The 23,883-nt window shown below is 32.3% G+C and overlaps 4 protein-coding genes across 18 annotated transcripts in view; 3 read left to right on the forward strand and 1 right to left on the reverse strand.

Annotated features, from left to right (window-relative positions):
- Positions 1-116: 116 nt before the first annotated feature.
- On the forward strand, positions 117-812 carry LOC146532304 (histone-arginine methyltransferase METTL23). The gene has a single exon (XM_085197684.1). The coding sequence runs from the start codon at positions 117-119 to the stop codon at positions 810-812; it is 696 nt and encodes a 231-aa protein (XP_085053810.1).
- Positions 813-959: 147 nt separating this feature from the next.
- LOC146532305 (acyl-CoA-binding domain-containing protein 6-like) lies at positions 960-1,944 on the forward strand. The gene has a single exon (XM_085197683.1). It carries the CDS (start codon positions 1,101-1,103, stop codon positions 1,860-1,862), a length of 762 nt encoding a protein of 253 aa, XP_085053809.1. The 5' UTR covers positions 960-1,100; the 3' UTR covers positions 1,863-1,944.
- Positions 1,945-2,128: 184 nt separating this feature from the next.
- Not11 (CCR4-NOT transcription complex subunit 11) lies at positions 2,129-8,194 on the reverse strand. Its single transcript, XM_085197678.1, has 10 exons — positions 8,033-8,194; positions 7,852-7,943; positions 7,542-7,765; positions 6,972-7,132; positions 6,306-6,456; positions 5,745-5,879; positions 4,933-5,127; positions 4,480-4,619; positions 3,808-3,973; positions 2,129-3,474 (listed from the first exon to the last, which is right to left on the reverse strand). Exons 1-10 carry the CDS (start codon positions 8,074-8,076, stop codon positions 3,349-3,351), a joined length of 1,434 nt encoding a protein of 477 aa, XP_085053804.1. The 5' UTR covers positions 8,077-8,194; the 3' UTR covers positions 2,129-3,348.
- A 2,542-nt stretch (positions 8,195-10,736) lies between these two features.
- The window catches only part of Nedd4 (E3 ubiquitin-protein ligase Nedd4), a 31,020-nt gene continuing 17,873 nt past the window's right edge, over positions 10,737-23,883 (forward strand). For 2 of the 15 annotated variants that reach the window (XM_085197608.1, XM_085197624.1), the window contains exons 1-8: positions 10,737-11,046; positions 16,277-16,356; positions 18,863-18,944; positions 19,513-19,551; positions 20,149-20,318; positions 22,553-22,697; positions 23,213-23,239; positions 23,619-23,648. In XM_085197608.1, coding sequence (XP_085053734.1) covers positions 10,888-11,046; positions 16,277-16,356; positions 18,863-18,944; positions 19,513-19,551; positions 20,149-20,318; positions 22,553-22,697; positions 23,213-23,239; positions 23,619-23,648 — 732 coding nt within the window. In that variant the 5' untranslated portion in view covers positions 10,737-10,887. Of the gene's footprint in view, positions 11,047-12,684; positions 12,960-16,276; positions 16,357-18,862; positions 18,945-19,512; positions 19,552-20,148; positions 20,319-22,552; positions 22,698-23,212; positions 23,240-23,618; positions 23,649-23,883 lie in introns of those variants that run through there. The other 13 variants (XM_085197612.1, XM_085197613.1, XM_085197611.1 and 10 more) reach the window with 10 other exon arrangements.

Raw genomic sequence — 23,883 nt, forward strand, 5'->3', positions numbered from 1 at the left:
TTTTTGTTCTGTAATCTGTAGTCATGATTTGTATATCTGTGCATCTGTCATTGACAAAAATTTGGTGATTCTGACTTCAGAATTTCGGTGATAAAAACTAATAAAATGCTTATGCAATGACCGATGGTCGCCCTGTTGGTGGTCAATTGAAGAAGTTTGTGTTCCGCGGGAAATCTACAAACAACGGCGATAATAGAGGTGAATACTTAGAGATCGTTATACCAGAGCTACTGTCGGCGGGGTATTCGTTCTACACGTGGCCCTCCGCTCCGCTCTTAGCTTGGTATTTGTGGACACAGAGAAGGAATTTACATGGTCTCCGCGTGCTGGAGTTAGGTTGTGGTACAGGTCTACCAGGTATATTGGCGGCCAAGTGCGGCGCGCGAGTCACATTAACTGATAGTGTCGCACTTCCACGGTCTTTAAGACATTTGTCAGCGTGTTGTGAGGCTAACAGCCTGGTCCCAGGTCGAGACGTTCAAGTACTAGGACTCGCTTGGGGATTATTCTTAGCCGACGTACATAATTTACGTCCTGTAGATCTATTACTTGCGTCCGACTGCTTTTACGAACCCTCTCAGTTTGAAGAAGTAATTTCCACTGTAGCTTATTTTTTGGACGGTACTGACGCACGATTTTTGTGTGCTTACCAGGAGCGGAGCGCGGACTGGTCCATTGAAGCTCTTCTGAAGAAGTGGGGGTTGAAAGGTGCTCTTCTGGACCTGGACTCGCTGAGTGAGAGCTCGGGTGTGGACTACAGGGCCCTCATAGGCGAGAGATCTTTGCATTTACTTGAAATAATATCTGTATAGGGTATGGCCAGCGCAGCTAGAGCAGCACGCCTCTATGTTGGCAACTTGGCATGGACAGTCGGCCATCGTCAGCTTAGAGAATATTTCGCACAATTTGGTCCAGTTCAAAGTGCTAGAGTAATTTTTGATAGATCAACTGGCCTTAGTAAAGGCTATGGTTTTGTAGAATTTGCCAGTCCTTCTGGTGCCGCTGATGCGACTAACAAGCAGTTACACACCCTCGAGGGATTAAATTTGAATGTTCAAATACAAAACAATTAAATTATCTTGTAGTTTGTAGTTTTTATAATGGCAGAGGCATTACCAGAGAATACAAGTTCAGATTTTTCTGATGATGAGCTAAGTCCATTGGAAGAGGCTTTCAACAAAGCATCTGATCATGTCAGAAAGATTACTTCAAAGTTAGACAATAATCAGCTCTTAGAATTATATGGACTATACAAACAGAGTACTGAAGGTCAGTGCGGTACACCAAAACCTAGCTGGTTTGATGGAAAAGGCAGGAAGAAATGGGAAGCATGGACAGTACTCGAAAACATGCCAAGCGATGAAGCTAAACAAAAATATGTCGATCTAGTACAAAAATATGACCCTGAATGTTCACTTGTAACAGAAATTGGTACAAAAGAAGCTTGGGTAACAGTTTCATCACTCCGTTTTTCACCTGAACCAGAACTGAGCCACAACAACTTATCATTGCTAGATGCAGCAAGAGAAAACCTAGGAGATTTAGTGACAGAACTTCTATCTAAGAATCCCGATGTAAAAAATGAAAAGGATGAAGATGGCTTAACGGCTTTACATTGGGCTGCTGATCGAGATGCAATATCTGCATTATCCGCTTTAATAAAAGGTGGATGTGATATAAATACAGTTGATAGTTGTGAACAAACAGCATTACATTATGCAGCTAGTTGTGGCCATGTTGAATCAACACAAATTCTGATAGATGCTGGAGCATTATTCCTTAAGGATAATGAAGGCTGTACTCCATTAGACTTAGCAACTGAAGTGGAAGTGAGAAAAATACTTGAAAATGCTACAAAATAGGTGTATGACAATGCCATTTAAATTAATTAGTATTGATATACTGTATGTAGTTAGTTATTGGGAATAAATATTTCAGTTAATATATCTGTTTTTATATTGCATAGTTATTAAAAATGCATAAAATTCTAAATCAAAAGAGATAAATGTAAATATTCCATTGTTATATATTCAAAACCATAAATGCATTAAGTCAAGGTTACCCTAACTATAAGTATAATGTCAACAGTAAAGGTAAATATATTTAGAATAACAAAATTAAACAAATATTTGTATTACCACTAGTCTATTTACAACAGCTGTCACACTTTTACGTACAAAATCTTTGAACTCTTTCAATGTCTTCTAGTCTTAAATATATAAATTTTTATTTTTGTTATATATAAAATTGTAAAAATAGGATATTTTAACAGTAAGGTACAAAATGAGTGCAAAAATACTTTAAAATTTTAGGTAAACTGCAGTGTTTAAATATTGCAAATCTATATAATCTATTACTTTATTGTAATAAAAAGAAAGTATTAAAATTAAGTTGTTGTGCTCAAGCAATTTTTTTAAAATTCACATTATGTATTACCATAAGGCGAGTTATGGGTAGGGGCACAAGAATGTGACTGAATGAACTGTAACTGGGAGTTAGTACAATCAAGTCATGGAAGCACCCTAATAGGAATGGAGTGCCTTGACACTATGTACCCAGGTTCCCTCTGCCTACCCTGCTATGTGCAGAATACAGTGAGAAGTTAAAATATTATGTATTACAATATTTGATGATCACATTCTTCCTATTCTCTAGGCAAATCTATTCAATCTATTTGAATTAAATATGATAACAAAAGCAATCTTTAAATAGTTCTTTAATCAAACTGATAAATAAATTAAGATTTTACTGTTAAGTCCACAAAAAATTCAAAACATATTTTAACTTAGTGTTCATAGTTCTTATTTTAACTGCGGTCTTATAAAATCTAGTAATAAAAAGTCAGGATAAAAGGACCCACGCCTTTGGATAGCAGTCCAAGCAGTTTGTTCAATTAAGTTTTAAAAACTTACATACATACATAGCTTCACGCGCCAAACGCTACGGTCTCTATATACCTCCAGTATCTTTGATACTGTGTTTTCGAAGGTCAACCAAGGTCTTCCCCTACCTCTTACCGATCACTTTTCCATCATAGATCTTTTTTGCCATTCTTTCATCACTCATTCTGTCGACGTGCCCAAACCAGCTGAACACGTTCTTCTTCATGCTCACCGTGACGTCCTCGATAGTACCTGCCATTCTGTGTATCTCTTCATTGCGGATTCAATCAGCTAAGCTGACTCCGCATATCCTACGAAGAGATCGCATCTCCACGGCATTCATCTTTCTTTCATTCTTCTTCTGTAATACCCACGACAAAAGAAACGTCAGTATTTTTAAAACTTTAAAATGGGAAATAAAATTAACAAATTGTTTAATACTACAAAAAATAACTTTTCGCTATTTTTAGGCATCTTTAGTCTCCTTATGTGTTTCTCCAGAGTCCAGTTGCTTGAGTAGTCTAAATAAAGCCGCCGCTTCCCTAATTCTGCTGAATTCGACACAAAACGCTTCTACTTCTATAAATAGTTCCTACAAAAGAAATATATAAAATTATATTATAATATGAAAAGAAATATTTTGATTTTATCCAAATATTTGAAGATTCTATGGTCTAATTTAAAGTGGATAGTGAATATTTTAAATACAATTTTTACTCCCAGTAGGAATCAAAAATATAATAAAAGATATTTATCCTCGCCGTCGTGGCGCAGAGGCACTAGGATGTGAATGTAATGTGACGGTTCGAGGAAACGAAATATTTACTTGAAATTATATTTCCGTTTTTCGCTCTGGTAGGAGGCAAAAGCGCGGCGTTGAGCTCCGCCACTTAAATGAAAATTAAAAAAATAATAATTCACTCACCTTAACATTAATAATCTTATTTCGTATCAGTGACTGCAGGAACACACAGACGAGGCGGACAAGTCTGTTCTGCATGTACCTGTCGTGGATGGTCTCGCAGGTGGTGATGCAGTTGCTGATGTAGAGGTGCACGAACTCCACAGGGAGGTCCACTGATGTTGTTAGTCTGGATGGGGGAGAGTAAACAGTACACAAGTTAGAAACACTAGTGTTAGTTTACTGGCGTGCGAGTACACAAGTACGAGTGTCGCTACTCTGCGTGTGTTATACTAATTATACTATATATTTGTGATATATAGTATAATTAAATTACCCTATACTTTTTAAACAAAATTAAATTCGTATAATACAAACTAAGACAAATTTACGCAGTGTTGCCAATGCCATGTTATACTTGTTATATTAATGTGATTTCATCTAAATCCTTTCAGCAGTCTTTGCATGAAGGTAGAACAAACATCCACCGTAATAAAGTATATGGCAGATTGTAGGTTCGATGCCCACACAAGAAATTAAATATTGTATGTACCTCAAGAATTCGGCAAAAAACAAAAGTGTCTCAATGAGAATAAAGTGTCTTCACACTAGGTTCCCAAGTTACCTCTGCCCACATTGCTATGTGCAGGATACAGCGTGAATTTGCAAAAAAACTTATCTACAAGAAATTCTTACCTATTTACAACTTCCATTGAATGCAGAGACATCTCCATATTAACTAGAACTGAGAAATAGTCAGTGATGTGTTGCGAGTGTATCAGTTTTAATAACACGGATATCGCTACCATAGGGTTGTTCTCCACAAGATCTGGTAGCTGAACATAGAAAAAAAGTTACTATATAATTTTGAAATTATATGGTTAGTAGGTTTGTGACTGTAAAAAGTAAGTATTGTTGTTTTCCTTTAAATTTTATTTCCATTTAAAGAAATAGACTTTTGTCGAAGCAGGGAAATGAAAATATTCCCAATCCCTCGATTGGATTCGAACTCACAACTATTGTGTTTACAACCAAATGTATTACAACACATTACATACCAAATTAGTATTGATGTTTTACATACCAAAGTATTACTGGTTTTTTTCTATTTCTATTAAAACCTACTTAAATTATTATAATTCATCATACTTGATATGGCGTAATTCCAATTTCATATACAATATTCGGTTCTTGATCCAATAAGGCTAGTAACTTTTGTTGGTGAGGCACACTTAATGCTGATTTCAGTGCTAGTTGAGTCAGTTTTTGTGCTTCGGCTGTTATGTTAGTTATTTTCTCTTCTTTCTTCTCTTCTGGCTTCTCTTTTTTCTCTTCTTGTAACACCTATTCAGGTATAAAAAATAATATTATATAAAAAATAACATTATTAACATTAGTATAAAATTGAGGGTTAAAATATATGCTAAAATATCATTAATAAATTAGCAAAATCTTTTTATGGCATAGTAATTACAAAAATGTATTATTAAATTATTCATCAATCAATTTCAAAAATGAGGAGGTTAAGAATTTCATTGTCAGTTTCATTACTGTTACTTATGAATTTTTAAAATTAGTCACATTGACACTGACTCTTCACTTAAAAAAATTGAAATTGAAAATTTTCAAATTTTAAAAATGTTAAGTTTTCATATAGAAGATGTATTTTTTTGTTTAAGTTTATGCATATAAGGTTATTGGAGTCACCGTTAAAAGCCAGCAGCATAAACCACATTTGCTAAAAGTAAAGAACTGATTGCAAATTCATCTTAAAAAAAAATAGTTTATGCATTTATATAATAGAAGTTATTTTATCAACAAAATTATTTTGTGTGAATTATAGCAAATCAAACCATATCCAATTTTAATCTAGAGGGATTATGTTTAAACATCACTTAAATGGTTTATACATCAATATTTTTTTAAATATTAACTAGGAATAATAATAGCCATACACTTACAACTTTAGGTTTAGTCTCCTTCTGTACAACTTTCTTTTCAATTTTCTCTGCAGGTTTTAAGCCAAGGAGGCCATCAAAGTCGGTGTCATACATAGGCACGTATGTACCACGATTAACTAAGTTTTTCCATACACCCTGCATAAATAAAGTTGTTATATACATAATAGAAGACAAAAATTTAATTTAAAAACTCACATGAAATTTTCAAATGTGTGAGATTTAAATCTCATGTAAGATTTACTAAAAAAAATATTTGTTTAAGTAGTCGGCCTTAAATTTTTATTCAGAATAATACATTATTATGTAATAATACATTTTTTTACAAGAAAGAACCTAGTGTTAAGACACTCCATTCACCACTTTGCAAGACTTTTCATGTAGTTTGACCCAACTCTACTTCATACTTTATCTTAACAAAATGAGAAAATTAATATAATTTATTTTTCCCAGTATGGATAAGACACTGTCTCACTATTTTAAGAAACCCAATTTCAAAGAAAATCAAAGATTAATCATTAAAAATAAATATTACTATAATACAAACTACTTATTAAACAATACCTCATCTGCAAACGATATTTCATTAGTATCCAATAAGAAAGTGGGTGGTGGTATAGGTCCAGACGGTCTCAGCGTGCAATGTAAGGGCATATATTCATTGGACATAAGGGCTTCTATTAGTTCCTTCATTGCTATACGATTTGGGGGGCTTCTGCAAAATATATAGAAATATTGGATTATTAATAATATAATGTATATTAAGGCCGTCATGTCTGTAAGCAGAAAACGGTAGGTTCATATCCCAGTCAGGAGAATTAATTATTCAATTTCAATAACAAAAACAAGACACGGTTTTGAAGCCTTTAGTATTCCACCACTAAATATGCAATGAAAAAGGTGAAAAATGGAATACCTTAACTCTAAGTTTCTTCTGTCTACACTACTATGTGAGAAAATATAGCTTAGTAGGCAGGTCAAGAGGAGTGGGTTCAGGTCCTGCTATATTCAAATATTATAAATTTTCTAAAATATGATTTCACACATATAAATTTCTTACTCTTGGCAGGCAGTGGGAACCTAATGGTATGATACTCTTTTCTTCACTTTCTGCCCCAGTTTCAAGACATAGCATGCTATGTGGCGGTAGTCACTACTGTGCTCTGTTGTGAACAGGTAAATAAAAATAATTCATTTCCTATATAAAAATGCTGTGACACTGCATCTTACCCATCACTAAGTGGCACTAAAGCGGGTGCTGTGGCTTTTGCAACAGAACTGATGTCAGTAGATCTCTCCGCAGTCAATGCTTGGAGGGATGAGTAATCAAACTCCAAGTCCTTAGCTAATACTTCTGTTAGGATCACTTGTTTTGCTGATTTTTTTAGTACCTAGAATGATTTTGTAACATAATATCAATTCAGTATTTTTAAATAGATGTCTATAGGTAATAGGTCTTTAAAAATGGCATTGAGGTTGCTAAAATATTTCATTTTTCAAGTTAATTGTTCCAAACACAGACACTTTCAAAGTGCTAAAATATGTACATATGACAACAGTTCTGGTTTTGATTTCCAATTGGGGGAAAGAAATATTTAATATTTTCATTTCTTCTCTCTGGTAATGAGACAAAGCAGTGTTACCAGAGCAAGAATTTTTTTTTTTAATATTTTATTCCCCTGAAGTTTCAGAGCCACTACCATCGCGTCACACACTTGTGCCCCTGTTCTGCAACATCCAACTACAAATCTGTAGCTGTGTCGCTATTAATACACAAGTACTAAATAAATAAATACTTACATCTCTTATGTTAACTGAAATGAATCCATGTAAATGTCCAATGAATATCCTTTCCTGTGGAGTTAATGGTAGTAACCCTGGTTTTCCTTCTAACAAATGTAGGAAAAGGGAACTAAATGGATTATCTGTTTTATAAATGTCAAAAATTAGAGCTATTGCAACAACTCTCTGTCCAGGCAGTGATAAATCACCACCAGTTATAAGGGAAGATAGGAGAAGGCATACTGAAAAAACATATAATAGTAAGTATTAATACAAATAGTTATTATAAGTGTATATATTAAAATATTACATCAAAAAATATACTAACAATTAAAGTGATCTGATTTAGGAAACCTCTTTTGCACTTGGGCACATATCGACTCCAAACTTTGTGAATCTATTGTTTGCTCAGAAAATAAGCTGAAAAATAATAAAACAAGCTCAATAAATGAGAAATGAACACTTAAAAGTAAATATAGGTTACATGTGAGAATTTATATGTAACTTACTCTAATATATATTTGCTATTTTCGTTAATTAATTGTTGTGACATATTGGATGTAATTGTTTTTTAAGCCTAGTATCCATAAATTTCGCTGATTATTTGGTTAACGAAAACATACAAACAATGCAAAACGTCACAATAACTTCAGATTATAACGTTTGACAGTGACATATTAATTTTATATAAAACGTAGAGGTACGTTTGGTAATTATAAAAGCCTAAAAATTCTGTTTAAAAATACGGTAAGCTATTTTCCTAGTATTTTTTTCTACCAATATAACAATTTCATCTTATTTTGTTTTATTGTAATATTATGTTACTAAAGTTTGAAATTATAAGTTAAAAAAATTGAATAAAGCTATGTAGTGGTATATAGGTAGTAATCAAATAGAAATTTATAATAAAACTAGCGGACGCGCGCAGCTCCGCTTGCGTAATTAGGAGTGAATTCTAATAAACCACGAAACATGTGTTCAATGAAATATTTTTAAGAGTCTAAATTTCAAATTTTATAAAAATCGGTGGTGATTTAAAGATTTTTCCATACAAACTTTCAACACCTTATTTGCACCCTTAGGGGGTGAATTCCAGAAAAGCATGAAACACATGTTCAATTAAATATTTTTAAGAGTCTAAATTAAAAATGTTATAATAATCGGTGGCGTTTTAAAGATTTTTCCATATAAATTTTCAACCCCTTGTTTGCACCCTTAGGGGAAGAATTCTAGAAAACCATGAAACATGTGTTCAATTAAATACTTTTAAGAGTCTGAATTTCAAATTTTATAAAAATTGGTGCCGATTTAAAAAAAAATCTATACAAACTTTCAACCCCTTATTTGCCCCATTAGGGGGAGAATTATATAAAACGATGAAATACGTGTTCAATTAAATACTTTTAAAAATCTAAATTTCAAATTTTATAAAAATCGATGCCGGTTTAATTTTTTTTCCATACTTTGAACCCTTATTTCACCCCTTTAGGGTAAAAATGTTTTCATAATCCCTTCTTAGTGGATGTCCAGATTACGAAAGTAAACTTTTGTCCAAATTTTACATCTCTACGCACAGCGGTTGCGGCTGTGCGTGCGTCTTACCTCAGTCAGTGAGGACAAGTTCTTTTATATATATATAGATAGATAGATAGATGAGAGACCTAAGATGTAATGAATATAATATGTTTGGAATATTCATACATAGCATAAGATTTGCGTTGCTGCCAACTGCGTAAAATTGATTGTATTGACACCGCTATATTAGAAAAGTATCTTTTAAGTATATATTTACGAAAAATTTAACCTTTACTAATTGCTTATTAAACAGTGTAGTCATATCAGCGTCAGGTGATATAGAGTTTAACATAAGATATCTACTCTCGTGTTATTTTAACAAATAAGATTTATTTTAATTTAAATATTCTTTTTATTATTTAAGTATCGAGCAGTTTTTTGTATTCATGTACCTACAAATAAATATAAGCAATAAAACTTTCGAACTGTGTTATGATGGCGTTAAGAAAATTAGCGCTAATATTTAATTGCTGCTTTATTTCATTTGCATTTTGAAAAATTTATGTAGCGTTGCATTTATAATTGTTAATTCAATCTAACATTTCTTTTTAGATCATATAATTACATAAAAATACAACTGTCGGTCTAAAGTTTGTATGTGAGTCTAGTCTCTAGTACCTTTTAGTTACTAAATGATGACAAGTAAAAATGTTTTGGTTCATCATCATGACAACTCTGAAAATTTTTTAAAATTATCTTGTTGATACTTATAATAAAGAAAGATACTAAAAAAAATACTAAAAAGGCAAACAAATTCGTAAATGGGAATATATATCTGATTATATTAATATTAATCATACTTGCCGGAAAATAGTAACTATTATAAAGAATAGCATGAGAGAATTCAAAATTTTATGATTAAAAGACGTTGATGATTGAAGATGATCAATTTTTTTCTTGAAGTTATTCTACTCATCATTTCTTTCATGAAAGTTCTGCCCATCCCCCATTATATAGAATAGTTATAAATGCGCTTCCATTTTAATTGGTGATGAAAAAACACTCTGTATACACGGTATACAGCGTGAAACTAATAAAAACCCCCGACATACATATACTGATGTATACACCGACATACACTGTAAGTATATGTTAGACTTACTGCGCCCTGTGAGTGAGTCAATACCAATAAGTAACTGATTGATTATTATTGCGTATGCGCATAGCATTGACAGTTACGACCTTCGCCTAACGCACTCGAAGCGCACACGGAAGCGCTACTATACGAGGATAAATTTTTAATTTTATGGAAATTACTCCAATACACTAACAATTTGTATATTTCAGTTTATATAACATTCTCTTATGATATGATTCGTTAATTGCGTTTATACCTGAGCTATAAAAAAAAAGTTCATTTTATACCAACGTTTAGAAAAAATGAGGACAAAAGATAAATTATGTAAATAAGGATACTATTTTGCTATATTTTCGTACATAAGTATATAACCAAAAGTGTGCCACCCGTTACTTAGCAATGGGTATTATAAAGAATGTTTCAATGACTGATACCGTTATCTAAGAAAATTATAACGAAACAAAGCATATAAGCTTTCATGACTTCAAAACCCAGTTATCAAAGCAATGCTAATTGCAAGCGGTCGCGTCTTTATCACAGCTCATTTCTTATTCTGATAAGATTACGGCGGTCATATGTCTGCGAGTAAGCGCCATCTTTAATGCGATTCTTAAAAGAATTTTGTAAATATTTTTGATTCGGCCGTAGTTCTTTCCTTTTTTCAAACGAAAGTTATGGTGTTGTGGTGTTTGTGTGCTGTGTTCATGAGAAATGAGAGATATCCGTTCAGTTGCAGTCATGCATAATCCGAGGACATTTGATTTTTCGTCCAGTATTATAGAGCCTCATCGGAGTCGGTCTTCTTCTTGGACTTGGAGAAGAACTAATAACCTTCCACGCCCAGAGCCTAGATTCTCTTTGCAATATCAAGTAAGAACTTTCAGTTTAACAATATTTTATAGCATATTTATTTGGTTTATTGTAATTTAATGTAGGTATCAGCAACGAAGATACGCATTGGGTTCATATTTCATATACCTACCTATAGATAGACTACTATCTCCTATACGTGAATTATAATTAGTAAGGGAGATAAAATAAGTAAAGTTCATTATCGTTTGGTGAAGATTTTTTAACATTTTTACATAATTAAATAAGTGTTAGATAAGGAATATTGCCACAATATCAATTGTAACGTCTTATCATGTTGAAATTGCTTGTGTTAAATTATTCTGTTCCGCATTAACAAGAATTTGTTGTGGTAGGTAGGTAATATCTTTCACAAAAGGGCGTCATGGCATAGCGTCTGTTTTGTAAATTCGATTCCTTCTCAAGAATTATTTTTATTTCTTCGCTCTGGTAAAATGACAAAGTGCGGTGTTTATTCCACTGTTCTACTGCGTGAAGATAAAAATAAAAATCTCATATAATATAGTTCAGAGAATGTATTGTTATATTATTTTCTTGTAAGCACATTATTTAATTCAATATAATTCTTGTTATATAAAAATACCTTTTTAAGGTTCCGTACCTAGAAAATAAAAAAACGGAACCCTTATAGAATCACTTTGTTTTGCGTCCGTCTGTCAAGACCCTTTTTTCAGGAGCGTGGTGAGGTACCAAGCTGAAATTCATGATAAATGTGAAAAACAGAACTTCTGAGCCAACGCAATCAAAAGATATATGTAGCTGTTTGTGGCAAAATTCGCAAAGGAATCAAAACTTAGGGGATACTTCCTGTCAACTCAGAATCTTGAAATTTGTACGAAGCAACGTCTTAGAGCATACATAAAGGAAAAATTGCGTAAAGAAAAAATTAAAAGTATTTAATAGACAAAAATAATTGCCAACCTATAATTGTAGTTCATTTCATACAATATGAATGCATTCGTCCACAACCTTAAGTTTGTTAACTTTCTTGTATTATCCGTTGAATCTAGAAATTAGTATGGAACCCTCGGTATGCAAGTTCGACTCGTATTTGACCGGTTTTTTTTATTTAGCTCGCGATCTATCCGACTCATAGCAATATAAGCAGAGGGAACCTGAGAACCTAATATTAAGACACTTCGTTCCCATAAAGACACTTTTGTTCACTACTTTCCGCCGAATTATGAAGCCATTACGTTATGCGTGTTGCTCGTTACAATTTTTGGTTCTTTAGCATATATGAATACTAACTTCTAAGAACACATCACAGCTCTAAGCGGCACCAAAAACTTTTTAACTAAACTTTATTTAAATATGAAATCAATATATTTTTTTCCCCGCATCTGAACGCTAATTTAACTTTTTTTAGTTTAATTTTTATTCTTATATTTTTGTATATACACCTATCACGAAAAAAATATTCAAAAATTTACAAATTAATAAAATATGTTATATTCAATTGTTATCTAAGTTTGCTATGATTATTAATAATAAACTAAAAATAGTTTTTTCACCTATATTTACTTTTCTTCGTAAAAAGGAGTGTAATGCGTAAAATTGGTGTGACAATATGACAAAGTCTGTCAACCGCTGTCACTCGACTGTCATAGAAGGTGCAGACGATATTTTTCCATGATATTTTAGTTTTTTGTTTGTATTTTTCCTTAACCGTAGTAGTGGTTCTATGTAGTAGTGTTTATTTTAATAGTTTAGCACATATTTAAAGTTTTCTAATGACTCTAAACCCGAGAAAGGTCCCTAAGGAGGTGTTAATGAAAATTGTATAGCAAACGTGTCATTGTTTTAACTTATTTCAACCGATGAGCTTAGAAAAGAAACGCCAATTGTTTTGCATTCCCTTTAAAAATTAGTACATTTTCACATGGGTGATGGCTTGGCAGTCGGATACACGCGTAAGTTGAACCCTTATACTACTTAAAATAGTTAAGAAAACTTAAGTTTTTAACAACGTACTTGTATTGCACATGTCCTTGTCATTGATTTAATATTTAAATGAAGTTTACTTGAGCAGCCAGACGCCGCAATGAACGCCTTCGTTCTATTTGGATGTCAATATATTATAATTGTTTGTATATGTTATTGTTCAGACTGTGTTCACGCCTAGACTAAGCCTGTTAATAGGATTTGGAATGTTTTTCGTGTATTTATATCAGCGCTTATATTCCTTGGTTGCATGTTATGTTCTATTAAAAATGCAATATTATATTAATGTATGAGGGAATAACCAGGCTGGATGGCTTTTTAATCACAAAGGATAAAGTAAAGTGTCAATAGTATTTGCTTTTATTTACAAACCTAAGTAGAGTGTTAACATACAAGTATGTTGTTGTATAAAATGTTTATATACAAAAATTAAGCTAAATATATAGGCCATTTATTTTGATTTACTTGAGGCCTTGAATTAGTCTTGTTTATATGTTTATATTATAATCTTTAAAGACAGCTTTTTAAGTTTAGTCCAAACATCTGATCCCAGAGACTACTTTATAATTTATTTTCTGATATGACTATTTTCTTTGAATGATTACAAGAAATTTTAAAATATTTAGAATTTTTACTGTGTCACCTTTCTAAATATATTTTAAGTGTTATTCAATAAATTAAAACTGGTTTCATCTGGTTCATAAGTATTCTAATAAGATCATCTAGGTGTTGCCACAGACTAAATTAGTATCTTTTAAAAGATATTTATAATATTCATATAAACAATTATATACTAATTTAAAAAAAAGAATTAATTATTATATGCTATTAGTCTTTTTTTTACTTTTGGCTAATTTCTACATAATCATTTGAAAAGTGAATTTTATTTTCTTGAATATATAGGAACTATTCACTACATTTAATGCATGATTCATCAGAAAGTAGAAGGTAACTGTTAATTTTAATTGATGAATCATTATTAGATAACATGTCTTAGTGTCTACACTTTTTATTAACAGAAATGGTTTCTTATATATATATACTTGTATAATATTATATGTAATGTTATTAATATTTTTAATTAAAAAAAAAAAATAAAAAAAATTTTAATGTACCAAGACCAACCAACCACACCTCTTTGATTACTGTTTAAGCACTAGTTCAAGTATTAAATATTTGAAAAACAAAAAAATATTTTATAAGGCCATTGTGGCTCAGTGGATAGCATCTTATAGTAATTATGGTGGACATGGGCTTTATCCTTAATCGAGGGAATAAATTATTTTCACTATGTTGATCTTGTGAGACAGAAATTGATGTTAAGTTCTGCTGCTCAACACAAATGATTTAAAATCGTGGTGAATAGTAAATAACGGAGTATTGAGCTACTAGGTTTTTTTGGATGTGCTGGTATATGTGGGATACAGCTTGAAGCGGAAACAATAATTTTTAAATAATGATGATATATTATTACAATAGATATATTTCCATACATTAAATATATTTTCTTTTGTTTTTTTTTCTGCAATTTTGTAAGTCTGAAATATAAATAGATCACTTAAGTCTCATTGTCTTGTCATTAGTATAGACTTTGTAACATATTAGAATATTATTTTTAAATAGCCTTTATTAGCTTAACTCGACTTGGTTTGAGGTATCTTTGTATTCAATTGTGTAGAAATTTCTTTTGCCTTTTTACTTTTGATTTGACTGTGAGTAGAGTGTTTTTGTTATAAGATTTGATAGATCATCTTTAAAATAAAAGTGATGTTAGTAAAAAAAGACTGTTATTTCAGATTTTACTAAAAACTGAACTAATTTCTATATTATTTTATTAATTCTATAGTGAGCAAATTCTCATCAATTGTACATTTTTGAAATATTTTATTTTATTTTTAGTAGTGTGATATGATTATACTAGATTTGAAAGATGTTAAGCTATAAAGTACATATTCTCTGTTAATTATTCTCATCTCTTATATTTTTTCTTTTTATCATTGAAATACGAAAATTATAATATTGAATACATTTAAAAATTGTACATAATAATGTTATTTTTAAATTATGTGCTATTCCAATGGATATGGAACAGCAAACAAATATTTGCCTCATGTTAAAATTCACACATACTTATAAAGAATGCATAAATGTACAATACAAAGTTATTGATTATACATTTTTCAACATACGCACCATCATAATAAGTAATTTATAAAAATAATTGTATATATTTCTAATATCCTATTCTTCTTTATGAACCAGTCTTAACTCTGAGATTGCTCTCAAGATCGATCTGAAAGTCGAAAGCCTTTTGAGGCCGTAGTAGCACAGATGCACAAGCGTGCGAGTGTAAACACGACGGTTGTAGATTAGATTCCCATTCGGGGAATGAAATATTTATATATCAAGAACAGAAAAGTATTAGAACTGATATATTATTATTTGTTACTAATATTTGTGACGTCTTAGAGACATATTATAATAATAGTTAAAATGTACTTTGACAAATTGAACCAAAGAAATCAAGTTCACACTCACAGTACGGTGCGTGTGCTACTGCAAAACAATGATTTAATTAATTCAATTCAATAATCATTTCACTGATGAAATGATTGAAATGGTGAAATGATATTGAAATGATTTAAAGAGATATATGATATGATATGAATGATAGAAAGAGACTGATGTAAGATAAATGCTCTGGGTTTGTTGCATTGAATTTGAATGTATTACCATCGCTTTCATTAGTATTATATAATAATATATATTGATATTTTAAATTAAAATACGTATTATTATTCTTAGTTTCTATATCAGTGAACGACAAGGGATCAACTGTTTCCACATCATTGCTAATCGTATTAAACTCGTCAAATTTGCTAGATCGTCTTGAACGAACAATAAACTTTTGTATCCAAGCATATTTTACCTATAGCAATCTGGGCAAAAAGAATCCAGTGTTAACACACTCCGACGTTTTCTTTACGCTCAATTTAAGAAACAGAGAGTATTATTTTGATCTTTAAACTATATCCGTCATATAGTAGAGGGGGCTTAATTAACCTTTTGTTAAGAAACTCCGTGTCCCAGCCCCCACTCAATTTTCGAGATATTGCGTATTGGGTGACGAAGCTCAGGCGCTTTTAGTAATTCGACGGGAATTAAAACCTCAATCAACGTTAAAAGTCTAGTTAGACTTGTGCTATGAGGGCATCAAATTATTATATATAGTTATTGTAACAAAATTTAATGTAATATAAGTGAGAAAAGTTGTTTTTTGTTTCAGACTGATGAAAACAGCTTCCTTCTTCGCTTGAAGATAGTCGGGGCTTATTCGTTGGCTAAGAAAGATATCTTCGGTGCTAGGTGAGTCAATGTAGCAATAATTGCGATATTATATTTATATTTGCATTAGACTCAAGTTATTTAAATCTTAAGCAATCAGATAAGGTGTGAAAGTTCTTGTATATACATTGTTACGAAAGTCTATGAAAATATAGAATATGAAAATATAGTCATAATACCTATACCTAATACTAATAATAACGGAACGTTAAGACTTCTATAGCGAGGACTCTAGGACATTAGCGTGTAACTCATGAGGGAATATCCAACTATCTTGGCGCCACCTTTTGAATTATAAATTACGTTTATTAATAATTATGGTTGATTACTGTTTGAAAAATTACTTAAAAAAAGATATGGCCCCTTATATCGCAAAAAGTAAAAAAAAAATTTTAAGTTAAACGGTTTTATATTGCAGATAAATGTACTAAAAGCTAAAAAATAATTTCATAGAAATTATGATTACTAAAATTTAATCGTGGGGCACGTCCAATATCTACAATTGAAAGACATAGCGTGAGACTTCACCCACCTAGTGGTAAGTAGCAAGTGTCCCCACGATTTTATTTTAGTAATCATAATTTCCATGAAATTATTTTTTAGCTTTTAGTACATTTATCTGCAATATAAAACCGTTTAACTTAAAATTTTTTTTTTACTTTTTTATTTTTAAGTTTTTAGTTTTTATTTCTCATGCTATTCAATTCGTTGAAATGAGGCTCGATGTCTCATTATTGCAAGGTTAATGGAGAATGTTACGAACGACCCCCCCAGAGGTCCAATAGAGGGACAAGGCTATGTACAACAAGATGTGCCTGAATCTTGAGGGGAAAACGCTAACGACATATCATTTTTATCCACCTAGTGCCATACAGTTCTCGGCGCGCTTTTACCTTTTACCTTGGGTGGTACCCCTAGCGACGTATCATTTTTAGGCACCCTATAGCCACACAGTCCTCGACAGGATACCAGATCTTGACTTAGGTGGGAGATTCATATTGTAATTGTGTATAGTATACTGTATTATACTTACCAAGCCCTTTATTTTAATACCCATATTGATGGGATTGAAAACGACATTATCCGCCATTTTGTAGTAGTGGCCATCTTTGATTTTGATTTTGTAAAGTGCACTGAATTCTACTTGACAAGCCCTTTCATTTGATACCCATATTGATGGGATCGAAAAAACTAACTTGTCCGCCATCTTGTAGCGGCGGCCATCTTGGATTTTGATTTTGTATAGTCCACTGAATCCTGCTTGACAAGCCCTTTCATTTGATACCCGTATTGATAGGATTGAAAAAACTAACTTGTCCGCCATCTTATAGTGGCGGCCATCTTGGATTTTGATTTTGTATAGTCCACTGAATTCTACTTGACAAGCCCTTTCATTTGATATCCATATTGATGGGATTGAAAAAAACTAAGTTGTCCGCCATCTTGTAGCGGCGGCCATCTTGGATTCACAATAATATTGAATATGGATAATTGTATTGTCACCAGAATCAAAGGCGTATACCAAATTTCAGATCAATCGGTTAACAGGAAGAGGGTTAAATTTCAATTACTAAATTTGACCCAAACAAACAAACAAACGGGGTGAGCTAAATAAAACCGTTTAAAAACCGCGTATTTCGACACTATAAAGTGGATTAAATTTCTAGAGTTATGAATTTTGGCATTTTGGCAGCAACTTTGGTATTAAAGCCGCTAGATTAAGTGAGTATCAGATGAAAAGGCACTAGCTAAGCTAAGATGGTTTTCAGCAAAAGAGCTTCTTTGGGTGAGCTCGACTCGCGCTTTTCCAGTTTTTTTCTCCGCGAAGAGAATCTAGTTGAACTACTATTATTGTTTACTAATCTGAATTGCTTTTGTGTTCTGTATCGTCGTTTTCTAGCGTTAAGACACTCTGTTTATATTGAGAAACCTCCGTTCTTCATTTTCCACTGGATTTTGTAGCCATTGCCATTGAGCATAACCCGCAAATAGGTATAGCTCCCCCCACATTTCCGTATTCGTACGCCAATGGAATTCAAATTGGTTAAACCATGTTTGAAATTATTGCGTACAAGCGCACAGAAGAACAGACAAATTTTAAATCATTTTGGTAGTTTTATGACTGCCCCTAATAATTAATATGTAGATATGTAGATATGCTAGTTTTCTCATGTATCGTTCGTGTACAGACATCGATCAGCCACATTTTTATTATATTTATATAGATTTGTAAACTTATTTCTTATCATGAAAAGTCTGAACTAAAATGAACTCACTACCATCGCGTGATGATAACGTCGCCATCGTTAATGTTATTAAACATAATATTGCATGTCAACCGGTGAAATGTTATTAGCCATAAGTAAAAGTTATTTTCGAGTAAATTTGAAAGCCTATTTTGTTTTAATGAGTACGTTAACCTTTTAATTGTAGTTGGAGAACTTATTTACCATTTATCAATACTTATATAAATATAATTTGATAACGTTATGACAAATAATGAAATCGATATATTTTCAATTTCCAGCGATCCATATGTCCGCGTGGAGTTGCAACAGGTGGATGGCGACGTCACAGTTGAAACGTTGCTCACGAAAACTAAGAAAAAGGTACTTTTATTACTTTTTTACTCTATGATTATATTTTTTTTATAGATGACTTTTGGTGTTCTTATACATTTCTTTAATTCCGTTTCGTCTTTCGTTATCTGTTTGTCATAAAGTGATGTTACTTGAACTATATAAGTTTATTATTGGTCATTATTGATAATAACAGAGGCCAGTCGTGGCGAAGGAGTACAAGTGTGCGACTGTAAACGCGACAGGTCGTGTTTTCGATTCCCGCTCGAGAAAATGATATATTTATATTTTCGGTTCCTCGCTCTAGGAATGAGGCAAAGCGCGATGTTGAGATCTGCCACGAAATCTGAATCTGAAAAACGATCTGACTCGAAAATTTGTCGTGTCTTAACATTAAGTTCCTTCTGCCTATCACGCCATTTATGCGGGATACAGCGTGATTAATTGTATTCGTTTCCCCAACACTCAACAGGCAATGTCTCGGAGAACAATTTTGGAAGCAGATTTATATAAAGTTTGTAGTTATTGTAATTAATAGTAACATAATTATGTTGATCTTTTCATTTTCTTAATATATAATTATATATTCCTTTTTCAGACCTTAAATCCAGTATGGAATCAGGAGTTTGTATTCAGGGTAAGATTTTTTAACTATTATTTTATTAATTGTGGCGTAATGCGGATGGGGTAAGAGCGACGCTTGATTTTCCTCACTTAACACGCAATGTCTCAAATTCCTGCAAAAAGTGGTGGGCGGACAATACTTATACGTATTTTGCTTATTCTGCAATATATGGGATAAAGCGTAAAAAATATATAATTTTAATAAATATTGGTTGACTAGTTTTTACAAGGTTTTTGTTTACATAGTTGTTTTATAGTAGTGGAATGATAACAGTGTATTAGTCATTTTTAATACTTCATGACTGACAGTTATAAAAATCACAAATCTTTTTTGTATGATTTTGTATAGTGTGTTTGGCTATGTTCTATTTTCATATATATTTTTGAAGCTTTACGCTGTGTCCTGCCTATAGTAGGGTAGAGAGAGACTCTCCAGTCCCATTAAAACACTTCCGAATTCTGGATGCATTACCCGTTGAGTGGCGGAATTTAGCTCCGCGCTTTGTCTCGTTTAAATTGTATCTATATTATATACAATAGCTTAAAGCAAAGACAAGCTTTGATTAGAACCTAATACCTAAATTAAAATATCTCATATTTTTTTTTTCAGGTAAAACCCCAAGAACAAAAGCTCCTAATACAAGTGTTCGATGAGAATCGCTTAACCCGAGACGATTTCCTAGGAATGGTGGAGATACCACTCGCGTCCACTCCGTACGAGAGTGCGGCGTCACCTCGGCCCCCCATTAATAAATATCCCCTGCGACCGCGCAGGTCCGTGTAAGTGGTTAAATTTTGCATGTTTTTTGGTTTTTTTTTTTGGGTTTTTTTTTGGCATTTTTTTGGTTTTTGTCTTTAGATAGTTTTGAGGGTATGATAGGGTAGAGATGGCTGGTGCGGAAATGTGTAATGAGTAAAAATTGGTTATTAAATTGTCATTATGGTTGAGGTCAGTCTTGGCGCAGGAGCACAAGCATGCGCCTTTAAACGCAACGGTTTGCATTCGGGGGTATGAAATATTTAATATTTTCATCTCCTTGAGCTAGTAACGAGGCAAAGCGTGGCGTTAACTTTCGCCAATCAACACGAAGTGCCTCAAGAATTCGGCGGAAAGTGGGAAATGGAAGTGTCTTAATGGGGAATGTACCCAGGTACCCTCTGCCTACCCTGCTATGTGCAGAATACAACGACAAGTTAAAAAAAATGGTAGATACAAAACATAGCCATACAAAAACATAACAGGCTAACATAATATTGACTAGGTCACTTAATTAGTTTGGCCAAGGCCATTTTGTCTGTGTAAATATTAGGTCTTGTTTTACCATTACAATTATATTAGATGCATGACATTTGAGGATTTATTTACAACAACAAAAATCTTTAGTATTTATATCCATACTTAAGATTATTAAAATATAAAAAAAAATGTTGTCATAAAACCTTTTATTACGACTAATTACTATTTTTTTTATATATTTGTAGAAATGGTATAAAAGTAATTTATATTTAAATAATAGTAAAAAATAAGCGAAAATTATAATAGTTAAAATAAAGGCAAATATTATGGATAGCACATAGCAGCTTCACAGTGTATTTCACATGTAACGGGTAAGCAGATAGACAAGTCGTGACCGCTGTGAACTTGGCTAGTTCGCAGATTAGATTTTAGGGTTTTTCTTACTTTTAATGACTATTTTCTCGATATAATAATGCACAAAAGTTCATACAATTTAACATTAGAGCGGCCACAACTCGTCGACGGTCCTGTACGTTCAAAGTTAGTTTACATTTTTAAAATCAACATCTACTTAGATATATTTTGAGGGTAGCGTTAATTTTAAGATTTTTTAACGACTTTTGGTACTAATTGTGATATTTTCTAGTAACAACAAACAAGTAATGAATGTGTAAGTAATTTATGTTGTAGATTGATGTTATATAAATGTTTTATAATGTTGTTTTTTTAGGTGCATGAATTTTGTTATTGATGTTTTTCTTTAAATGCCTTCAAACATATTTATAGTAAAATGATTGTTTTTAAACAATTAACACATTTTTAGCTTCAAGCTGCATCAGCATGGCAGGGTAGGCAGATGAATCCCGGAGACCTGGTGTTTAGACAGTCCGTTCCCATTAAGATACTTCTGTTCCCCATTCTGGAGGCATTGCGTGTTAAGTGGCAGAAATCAACGCCACGCTTTGTCTCGTTACGAGAGCGAGGAAATGAAAATAATATCTTTAAGTAAATGGAAAAAGAGAATCTTTAAATAAATTAAAAATTAAAAGTTTTTTCTAAATTTCTCGAAATCGAATTTTATGTATGTAGAATGTACACTGTGGTTGTTGTCACTTTTACCTACAAGTATTATTGTAGCGTTTCGTTTGTAGCTTAATCATATATATTTTTTTCATGATACATTTTTTTTTACTTTTTTTATGTTAAGGTGTTTTTTTCTGCTTAGTGTGCAATAGGTATCCTTAAAATAATATGTCTTTGCCTTCAGTTGAAGCAGCTTCAGTTTTAAATGTTGGTTAATGTTATAAATTTTCACAAAACATAAAAGAGTCATTAATTTTCAAATACCATTCCTGAGATATAGAAACAATTTCAATTAGCAATACTTAAAATAAATGATTAATTTATTACTTCATGATTTATCTTTCTTTCAGGGTCCAGACAAAGTTCTCCTCCATTCGTCTATGATCTGGAGACATTGCTTAATCTATCCTGTGACTGACTATAAAACTGTTATAATAAAAAGCCACAGAGTGATTTTACACTATGTTTCCCACTCGTTGTTAACTTAAACAACAGTGATCCACCATCTTTTATCAATGATAATTTATAACATACCTACTAAAATACTCTCAGACCCGTTTTAAATGATAGGATAACATCATTTTAATTAACTTTACAATTGTTTTAAAATAAGCTAATTAAAAAAAAATTGAAATGCCTTAAGGTTCCCTACAACTTATAAATCTAGTTTTAACGATTAAAAATCTATCTTCAGTGCCAGGTCCCGGGTACGTGGCTACATAGAAGTGTATCACGCGCTGGTCGGCAGAGTTGGTGACCCTGGAACCGAGGAGCCAATCCAGTCACCTGACGATTGGGAGATGGTGGAACCTGCACCGCAAGTGGGGAATGTTCAGCCTGTGAGTGTTATTGTTAATCTACTTATACCGAGTATCTACTCAAACACATTACAATTTTCAGTTTCAAAGTTTCCAGGCATAAATGCCAGTTTTCGGGCATTGCATTTTGAGTAGCGCAACATTCATGGTACTGCATCGCAGTATTCCTTGCATTGATAAGTTTTTTTAGCGTCACGCTGTAGCAGAGGGAACCTAGTACTAACACACTCTGTTCCCCAATTAATTTCATTGCATGTTGTGTAGCGCATCTCAACGTCGCGCTTTGTACCAGTGCGAGGAAATGAGATGATTAAATTTTCTCGACCCGGACTCGAACCCATCCTGAATGGAAACAGTTGTGGGTCTCTATTGGTTATTATGGAGAAATGTAAGAAAAGCTCGCACATAACAGGATAGCCAGAGGGAACCTGGGAACCTAGTGTTAAAAAAGTGATTTTAATGTTATAAACTATGTATTATAGTGTTTTGTTGTATATTCAATATTTTTATTATATGGCATGCCTTTTTTGTAACAGGCAACATCTAGCGTGGATGATGATTCTGTAAGATAATAAGATATCTTATTTTTGTAGTTTTGGCTTGTTTTTATTAAATATAAATATTTTCGGTTAATATCGCTTTGGTTTATTAATTAGTCTTTCTGTTTACTGAATATTTATTTATAAGCTATATATGTTATGTTTTTTTTACATACAATTTTTAACCCTCAAAGTAAACACAGGGGTGTTATTAGTTTGACGTGTCACGTGGCAGCTTCTTTGTGGGACTTTTTTTATTTATCAATTATTAATAAATATATTTCGTTTAAAAGGGTTTTCAACTTATGTTCTTAAAGAAGCACTTTTGAATACTGCAATTAAGTCGTTTAAAAATAAGATTATAATTTTATTTATTTTATTCATACGTTACATTGTATATTAGACACGCAGTGCCAGTGTGGATGGACAGACCGTAAGATCGTACTTTATTTTAAAAGGCTTTAAATTAACCGCTAGTACAGTATCTCAATGCAATATAATAATCAAAATAGCAATTTTCATTGAGTAATAACACAGTGTTGCCATAAATTGCTTCATTCATCTTTCTTCATTCTATATGATAATCAGTTCACTTTGTGTAATAATGAATCACTCTGGTTCTTGAATCTACAATTACAGTCTCTGAGGACATTACGACGGCCACACAT

This window comes from Heliconius melpomene, chromosome 14 (assembly GCF_056956725.1).
Source record: "Heliconius melpomene rosina isolate 202511_hmr_F chromosome 14, ASM5695672v1, whole genome shotgun sequence".
Classification (NCBI taxonomy): Eukaryota; Metazoa; Arthropoda; class Insecta; order Lepidoptera; family Nymphalidae; genus Heliconius; species Heliconius melpomene.